This window comes from Coffea eugenioides, chromosome 4, assembly GCF_003713205.1.
Source record: "Coffea eugenioides isolate CCC68of chromosome 4, Ceug_1.0, whole genome shotgun sequence".
Taxonomy (NCBI): Eukaryota; Viridiplantae; Streptophyta; class Magnoliopsida; order Gentianales; family Rubiaceae; genus Coffea; species Coffea eugenioides.
In genome coordinates, this window is record NC_040038.1 from 41260940 (window position 1) to 41270896 (window position 9957).

Here is a 9957-nt window from a genome sequence, read left to right on the forward strand (position 1 = left end):
AGCTCGCTAAGGGGAATATAATTTGGTGACCATATTTGACGTCTCCTATAGTCCTGTATCTTGCAGGGCTCACAATTAATTTCATCTGTCTATTGAGCTGAGCCAAGGGGTCATTCAGATTCAGTTACTTCATAACTCAAAAAGAGTGGTTGAACACGTGAGAATATGATCTGATGACTTGGCCAATTGGTCTACAGGTCTAAGAGTCTGATATGGTCCTTGTTTGGTCCAAAAGAGCAAGGCAGATGATAGAGATGTGGGGAACCTACATAAAGATTCTTGGCTTCCCTAGAATGATGTTCCAGTTTAACTTTTGTTCAAACCAGTCAGTGTCTTCTAAAACAGCCTTACATTTACTTCTATGGCAGGCTTATCATTGGGTGAATCTTAACTTCTTCAGATGTTCAGGGCCCCTCTATGCTTTATACCTTTATTCATCCAAATCCCACAAAAATAAAATAAGGCAGATGTTTATATATGGCAGAACGAGGCATCAAGAACCAGACAGTATAGTGTAGTCTTTACTCTTTAGACAAAGTACCTATTCTGTTCTTATTGTCCAAAACAAGAGATACCCGTTATCCCCCTTGCTTTCGCACTGCAGCAAAAATGAGCTTCTCTTCTTGTAGGATGATCATACTGATTGTCTGTATTGGATTCTTCTGTTTCCAACCAGAGAAGGTTTCTGGTCTTAGAAGTATAGATCTTGCTCTCAGATTACACGAAGGAGAGTTATTGTTCCTAAGAAGTTCGCGGATTCTAAACTCTGTTGCTTCAGAGGACCTGCATGTGCAGCTAAATTTAGCTCCTGCGCCTGCAACGATGTTTGATCCAAACCAATCAAACAAACGGAGAGTTCGAAGAGGGTCAGACCCCATTCACAACAGATGCTGATGTTCGCAACAGATTGGTTTGTTTTAGGTGTTCCATTGTAAAGACAAAACATGGTGCTGGATAAAGGATTGCCTGCTTTAGATCGAGATGATGCAGAAATTTAGGTTGGTTGGCTTGCTCACGTGTTTAGAAACTATAGCTTTGTTGAGTTTCAATTCTTCTTTTATCATTTCTTAGTTGAAAGTTCAGGCTTTTGTATCAAAGAGAAGCTGAGAAGATGCTGATGGAACTGTCTCATCAGAAACTACAATTGTATAAACATAGATTTTTAACTATAGCTTAAACATTTTCTGGATACAACTAACCTCCATATTGTTTCTATCCAACTCTGATCCAGTGCCTGTTTGCATGTAATATCCTCAAGCATACAAGTTAAATGTGTAAACTTCTTGAAAGATTTCTTTTACCTGCTTAGCCAAATTCTCTAGAACCACCACCTGACGTGAAAACTTCTGTATAATGTTTTATCTTCACTGTATGCCTTGTCACGCATAACTGAATTTGCAGTACTGCTAATGGTAGTCCAGGCTGTCCACCAATCATCTAAAACAAGGCAAGTTCAAAGGGGAAAACGCCCGCTTACGAATATCAACCTCTGTTTCTCTGGAAAATTTTCTGATCCACTGGTTATTTGGTTAATAATAAAGAATAGGCTCAGCTGAGGTTGTGGCAAAAATTTCTGAACGGCTAATTCTGACCCCTATACTTTCTAAAGCTCCTTACTTTACAAAGAGTAAGAGGATCTTAGCAGGAGAAACAGCAGCACAAAGATACTAATGACCCTATAAGCCCATTTTTCAAGAACCCACAGATTCTAATAGTTGGAACTCTGTTTACCAAGTCAGTAAACTTCTTGTGGGGTTCTCATGAAGTAGATGATTGGCCTACAACAAGAATCTGTGTCCTCTCATATCGGGTTTTCCTATGGACACTTGACTTTACACCAGATATCTTCCTTGAAACAGCCTGCCAAATCATATCCACCGCATCACCAGGTCGAGAAGGGTATTGATATTCATAGTGCGATGCAATGTCCTTTAGTTTCTCCCACATTTTGGTCCACTTGTCCCGCTCAATTCCCCTCAGAAGATTCAGAAGGTAACCACTTTTCACAGCTTCTGATGCACGGATAAATATGCAGAACTCTGAGTAGTCCAAGATATCTTCAAATGGTAACTCAATCTCATCGCTAATTATCACAGGAACACAATGACTAGCAATGGCATCAAAAAGCCTGTTTGAGGAAGGAGTATCTCCTGCAATATTAAGGCAGAATTTGGATGCGGCCATGCCACGGGATGCCTGTTTTATACCATTACTTCCAATACTTCCAAATGTGAAATGTACATCCTTCTCATCTTTGAGAAGATAGTAGAGTTCCTGACGAATTATGCCACCCTGAAAATTAAAAAGAAAAATCATGAGAATTTAAACTTTATCATCAGGACTTGTAGAAAAGGAAAATCCAGACTTAGATCTATGACCAAATGGTGAGCCAGAAGAAAGCAACAAAAGTTTCTGTATAGGTATGATTAGGTTGTTAGGAATTGAAGGGGGAGGTAAGGGTGTTATCTAACTGGAGATGGTGAACGAGTGTGCATGGCTTTGAATGAGCTGATAGAATCCGTTTATTCAGGATGCTGGACGTCAAAAAACTATACCACTGTGGCCCAGATTTCTGTTCAATGAAAGTAGGTATTGTAGCAACAAACTGGGGAACTTAACAAACATTGAAGCTAATAACAGACAATCAGCATCATACCAAATCAGACAATGCATAAGTACATCTGTAATTGCATGTATGACTATCGACGAAGAAAACAAGATTATGTACAAACAAATATATGTGCTCATGTTCGTACAATACCAACATTTGCCTGACTTGAATAATAAGATGCCAATTCCATATTAATGTGAAGTATTTCTTTTAAAAGTAACTCCTGGTTACCATAATTCAAAGTAGTTTTAATTCTAAAATCATGAATTCATGGATATATGACAGTCTGATGTGAGGTTATAACCGGAATGACCATTTCAACCACTATGTCGTCCTGCAGATTTATTGTCAGTATCTAAAACCAATGCATTTTCCATTTGAAGGTTCTTATAAAACTCAGTAATATTTTCTTTGTGAAAAAGAATAAGTTTCACGCATAACAGCAGCAATTTGCAAGCCTTCCATTTTAAGTCATATGGGTACATAAAGCTGAAAGACTTCCAAATGCTCAATGCTGACTGAGTGAAAACCTCAGAAGACCTTTTCAGTTACCACATTTCAGCCCCAAAACGTTCCCTAAAGTTAGGATCACATCACACAGATTGTAGGAATAATAACAACAAAACAGGGAACCCAAGAGGCTCCAACTCACGGGTTGCAACACAACATCAACACTGCAGACAAAATGTGTAAAGATTAAACAATTCTAGGGTAGAAGAACCAAATGAAAATAAGAGCAGAGACTTACAGCTTTCCTGTAGATTGCACCTTGGAAATACACCAGTGTGGGCCGTTTTTCAAATGGGGCTGAGTCACTAGATGAAATTGTCTTCACCATATGTTTATAGGGAGCAATTATATCCTTGTCAAGATTTGCTACATGAGGAGGGTATCTTCCAAAATCTGCAAGCACAAACTTGGCAGAATGCAACTTCTTCCTTGCATTCAACAAACTATTCGGATGGTGGGCTACAATCAAATGATCTTTCCCATGCAATCGTTTCCACTCATCCCTATCCTTCAGAAACTCAACTAATTTATCTTGCAGTAATCGGTTCACACTGACTTTCTCCTTCCCGTGAAGCTTAGATTGACGGTTGTAACTTAGAGATGCAAAGAATGGCACAAACAGGATATCTGCTTCAGTCGAATGCTCCACTCTGATGGCAGTACATGGTCTATCTACATTTGGAGAATTTGATGATAGGAGATCAAGTGTGAGCCAGTACTCAATGCTGTGTTGTAAATTCAAACCACCAGGATATGAAGGTACTTGATGCAGATCACTAACATCAGGCCACAATTGATTCACACCTCCTCTCCAATTCAACAATCCAAAATGAAATTCAGCAGGCAAGTCATACATATAGACCCTAAGAAGAGCCTTACTTGGATCACATTTTACTCTCCTTGCATCATGTCCTAGTCCATCCAACTTCTCAGTGAAATTCACATAAGGAACCTCTTCATTTCTAACTTCTTCAGTAGTTAAAGTTTCTGAAGGGTTGACATTGTCTTTCGAGCAACTAGATGGACTATTGACAAGGAAAACCTGAAGAACCGAGATGTTTCTGAAAGAACTGCCACAAAATTGGAAGAGGGACAATGATGAAAGAAGTAAAAGAAACAGCGAAAGGCCTATCAGGCAAGAAAGAAACCTTGAGGGTAGTATACTTTTCTCCGACATTGTTGACATTTTTCAAGAAGCAGAACTGAAAAAAGTCACTTTCTTGAACCTCTTGAAGCTTAGTACCTTCAAGAAGAGAAATTAATGACTTCCTTCCAGGACAAAATGGGCTTAGATTCTACACAAAAAACACCTGTTCCTTTTTAAGAAACAATTAAATGAAGCTCCAGAATAGTGTCAATGCCATCCAAATAAGTAGGAACACTCAAAAGGGTTGCCAATTCAGTCCATAAACTCTAACCTTTCACCCAAAATCCAAAATTTCACATCCCACGAAATAAAAACCGAAGAAAAAGAGAGCTAATTTCCTCTGTATTTGCCTAAGTCTACAATCACTCTCTGTTCTCACTGTTCAGAAGAATCAGGAATATCAACCTGCAGGCAAAATAAATACAGAAGAATAACAAAATATTAAAACTTTCCCAAGAATTTCATCCAAAAGAGGAGGTCAAAAAAAGAAAAAACACACGCACGCACGCACGCACCCTTTTCAGCTCAAGAAAAGTAGCAATTCCTAAAGGTATGATCTTTAAGAAACAGAACAATACAATATTAACTACAGTAGCTATTTCTTAGGATCTTCGTCATCAAGACTAACTAATTCTTCATGGGAAAATATCACAATATCACAAATAAAACAAAAATGTAAATTACCTAATTAGCTTCTTCTTGAGCTAAATATTGATCGGTTTGAAGCAGACAGGGTCCCAGTTAAGAGAGCATTGCCCGCAGGCACCCAAAAAAGAAGTTCTTGAAAGTGATCCCATTTGAGAATTCAGTGGCTCTAATGACAATCTATATATCAATCAAGACTAGTTCTCTAGTCTTTTTATTAATTGAATATTCAGCTTTTTATGCCATTCTTGAAAGTGGACCAACAAAAAACAAAAAAAAAAGGAGAGAGTAGTTTCAAGACACTTTTGGCGTGCCCAAAAGAACAAAACCCCTTTATTAACGGAATAAATGAATCACTTTTTATTAGGAAGTTTTCCTTGTACGCTGGACAAAATGATGACGTGTCACTGTTTTGGTTGATGGTGCGGAAACTAATGCTTCTTGGCTGTGTTTAGGTACGTTTGGTTTATGATAGACCATGCATTCAAATGATCAAAGCTGACCTCATTTTATAGGAAGTACAACATGTAAGGCATATGGTACGAGTCCTTATAATGGGTCTATCGTAGACTTGATGTACAGACTACTTGCCCATTGCTACCTAGACTTCCTAATGGCACATAATTAAACGTTGACCAAGGTTTATTTTTTGATTTATTTTATTTGTATTTATCTTTTTTTTTTGGAAGCATATTTGTATTTATCTTTGTTTTACGTCGTTTGGGTTCAACCAACTTTACCAAATGTTGATTGATCAATCAAGTGTTTATTTGGGGGAGGGGGGAGGAGGGTTGCGTGGGAGAAATTGAAAATAATATATTCTAAATTTAGAATTTTCTGCTTATAGAAATAAGAAAAAAGTGTTTATTAGAGGAAAAATTATATAAACAATCATTGAAATACAATCAAGTATTTATTAGAAAGGAGGTTCCGTAAAAGGAATTATATACAGGAGATTCTGAATTTAAAACTTGTGGCTTAAATAAAATGCATTTATTTAATGGAGTTTTAGATAAACAGCCACTGGTGGACAACATCTAATGCATGTGGTACAAGCTATGGGGAATTCCTCTTGCTATGTTGACTTGCTTGTTAGTCCTTGGGGGCCCTCTACAGTGAAACATTTGGCCAGCACTTTGTTTTCTTGTTCTGGTTTTGTTGTAACTTGGAATTAGCAGGACAACTGGACAAGGGCTCAACTAATATGTACCAAACTGGGGTGAGGTTCAACTAATTAACGTAAGTACAAAGAAATTAGTAAACAAACAAAATATGGACCCCTTTAATGTACTAATCTCATTTTAATACGAAACTCTTTCAATTATAATCTTGGTCCATCAAAGATACTGGATTTGTTTGGATAGGGTATTATTTGGAATAATTACTGTAGCACTTTTTGTGATGTGAAGTATATGAGATAAAAAAGTAATTAGGAAGATAAAAAACTGTATTGGAAATTGTAATTGTGATGTCAGTAAATATATTTGGCCAAATAATCTACTGTCCAAACAAACCCAGTGTATTTTTGAAAGTTATATCACTGGGAGTTACAATACACTAATAAATATCTAAATTGTTACTTTCATCGTTCGAGATTTTAGAAAAATCGAGCAAGTGTCTAAAATATACACCTAAAACGTAGAGATAAAGGAATTAAAATGATCATATAGGTTGGAGATTTAATGGCTGTAAATCATTTCATATTGAACTCAATATATTGGATGAGAATATATTAAAGGTAAGAAAGAAACCAACTTTACAATTGGTTGGATCATGCAAGTGGTAAAGGAAGCAATGGCCAGTGTGTCAATGTCATGCAACAAGAAGGCATATGAACTTTTTACATGAAGGGTTGTATTAGTTTGGTATCTTCTGACTCAGTCTTCAACACTGTTTTCATTTCACATTTGTTTGTTATTAGCAAACAATCCATTGAATGAATGAGACTGTCCTTTCTTTTAGGGGAAATACTCATTGAACCCACTTTTTTGGTGTCAACATTAATGGTTAAGGCCCTAAGGAAGAAAACCTTTGAAAATATTTATCATTCACAACAACAAATGCAAGATGCTCAAGCACTGTAATATTGAACTAGAAACATCAAATGTTTTTACATAATCCCTTGATGCCTATTTTTTTTAAAAAAAAAAAAAAACTGACTTTTTGGGTTCGGCTCTCTTGAAATAATGATAACTTAGTTAGAAAGTACAATAATTTATGAACCAAGAATATCTTACTTGAAGAAAATGGAAAGAAACTTTTAAGAAAAAAAATTAAATTAAGTTAATTGTTCAATGAATTCAAAGCTACTTGTGAAAGCAATTACCCATTTGGCCAAAGAAATGATAAATGAATTCAAGAGTCTAGTGATATATATATATATATATATATATATATATATATATATGTGTGTGTGTGTGTGTACACAAGAATGTAGAATAAAACAATGTAATGAACATTGAATATGGTAACAACTTACCTTGCCTCCACGGTTTCTTGAGAATTTACACATGATTGAAAACTATATTCTCTAAGAACACAAGAACCAAGCTTCAAAACTCTCCAATTATATTCTTTTTGTATACTAGCCTAATTGCAATTGCAAGAACATGATGTTACTAATTTCTATCTTTTTCAGCCTCTCAAATCTTGCTTTTCTTTCAATTATTCTGTTTTGTTCCATCCGGTTTGCATATATATAGGTTGTTCGATGATTTCCCTCCACGTTTAATTATGAAGATAGGTTTTTATCAACTTCTTGATCAAGGTTTCGAGCGCAAAATTCAAGCAAAAGCCTCATCCTCAATGAATATCACATCCTCCCATCCTCGAGGATTAGGACTTTTTGAGTGGCAATTGAATGTTAAAGTAGGAGTCTGCTTCTTATGCTGATCCTTTCCTTTTCTTTAGGGACTGAATTTCATAATCCTTTACTGAGTTTTGTGACAATAACACTTAGGACCCTTGAAATTTTTAGTATTATATTTACATCTCCCTCATTTTGATTTTTAATGTAACAAAGTCATTCATAAAAGCGATGTAAAAAATACAAAAGAAATGCTAAAATGTATTTTTAATCTCAAATTAATAACCCTTGTATGGATCATAAGAAATTGAAATCACAAATTCAGCTTAAAAATTTGGGCTTGATGACGTTGAAAATGGAGGATAGTTTGTTTCTCCATTAGCATTAATGGGGGCATGTCATTTGTTTTTTCTTATAAGATAGGAATAATATTAGAAACCTAAATGAGGTTTTTTTAATATCATTTAACACCCTTGAAGTTTTAAAAAAAATGATATATTTGAAATTTTGAGATAATGACCCAAGATACAGGAACAATGAATAAAGGGATAATTTCATAAACTTATCTTGAGGTTTGTTTTAATATCACTTATCCATACTTTCAAAAAATCTCTCTTATTTTCCTTTTTTTTTTTTTATAAAATCAAATTTCATTATCAGATTATTGGAAATCATCCTGCACAATGTGATTTATATCACTGCCATAATGATAGATTAAACATGCACTAAAAATTATAAATCTACAATTTAACACATACTATAATAGATTTGAAAAATTATCAACAGATATAATAGATCTCTTATTTTCCCTTAATTGACATGCATTGTGACATTGTCAGCACTTGTGAGTTGAATTAGCATTAAAAAATTCATATCAGAGGAGAGATAATATTTTACTTTCATTTATACTCTTATGCTGCCCCCTATATGAATGCTAGAACAGCAAGTCACTATCAATATAAAATTAAAATGCTAAGGACAAAGAGTGTAGCAAAAGAGAAAAGAGAAAAGTTGTAGCAGGTCAGTAGTTTTATTATGAAAGCATCAAGATAGCAACTTGAGAACCACAATTTGTGCAGCAAAAGATGCAATTTAGAGAGGAAATTGGGAGAAGATATTGTAACAAATTATGACAATTTTAGTTAATCAATTAGGTATTGCCAGCAAGGTAATATAGTCAATTCTCCATCAAGGCCGACGACCTATTCTCCTTGCTACAATTAGCGTAGCACCCTTATTTTAAGATACCCCTTTTTTTTCCCCCTTTGTGTTCTAAATTTCTAAAAGATGCATGGGTGAAACATCTCTTTCTATACAGCATAAACAATAATAAAGACAACGTACGCACAACAAAACATGTAAGTAGTCTTTTTAGAGCCCAATACAAGCTGATTTAGTTGACAAAGACGTGCTACTTTTCACAAAAAATTATATGTTTGAATTTCACTGCTAATATGAGAGCTGTATTAGTGGGTCTCTATAACCAACTTATTGTTCCGGAGGTATGTCCTGATCTGTGATGGTGATCAGAGCCGAATCTACACAAAACATTTTTTCTTACCAAAAAAAAAAAAAAGCCTTTCTGCAAGCAAAGACCAAATGAAATGCCATAAAAATAATTAAATTGGCATTAGGTGGGTTTGCAATAGAGTAATAGAGTAGATGCAATGACAAATAGGCAAAGATCTTTGCTTGGTAATGATATTCAAGGGGCAAAGCCATGTGATGGTGAGGGTGGGCAATTGCACCCCTAAACTTCAAAAGATTAGAAATTTAGCTAGTAAATTTGTACTTTTTAATTTCTTTTCTATTTGTACTTCCTAAAATTTTTAAAACTATCCTTACCTATTGCCGCAACTAATTTTTCTTAAGTTCCTTCCTTTACTTCCATTCTATTGAAGATTTAAACTACCACCATCGTCGACATAGAGATGAGATGAAAATCTTTTAATTTAACTTCAATAAATAGGGAAAAATCCACTTTTCGTCCCCAAAATTTAAGTCAGAGACACATTTCGTCCCTCAACTTTCAGGTGGTACACATTTGGTCTCTGAATTAATTTTTTTTTGGACACATTTGGTCAGAAAACGTTAATTTGTCGAAATTGGACGGAGAAGGTCACGTGTATTGCGCGTGGCCGTTAAGTGATACACAAAACTCAGTCAAACAATCAAAATCAAACAAAATTTCCCCAATTTCATCTTCCCGTTCTCTCCTCCATTCTGATATTTTGCACG

At 35.3% G+C, this 9957-nt stretch overlaps 1 protein-coding gene across 1 annotated transcript; it reads right to left on the minus strand.

Moving 5' to 3' along the window:
- Positions 1-454: 454 nt before the first annotated feature.
- Positions 455-5170, minus strand: LOC113768584 (probable arabinosyltransferase ARAD1). Its single transcript, XM_027313001.1, has 3 exons — positions 4953-5170; positions 3360-4673; positions 455-2292 (listed from the first exon to the last, which is right to left on the minus strand). The coding sequence occupies exons 2-3, from the start codon at positions 4305-4307 to the stop codon at positions 1759-1761; spliced, it is 1482 nt and encodes a 493-aa protein (XP_027168802.1). The 5' UTR covers positions 4308-4673; positions 4953-5170; the 3' UTR covers positions 455-1758.
- Positions 5171-9957: the final 4787 nt, after the last annotated feature.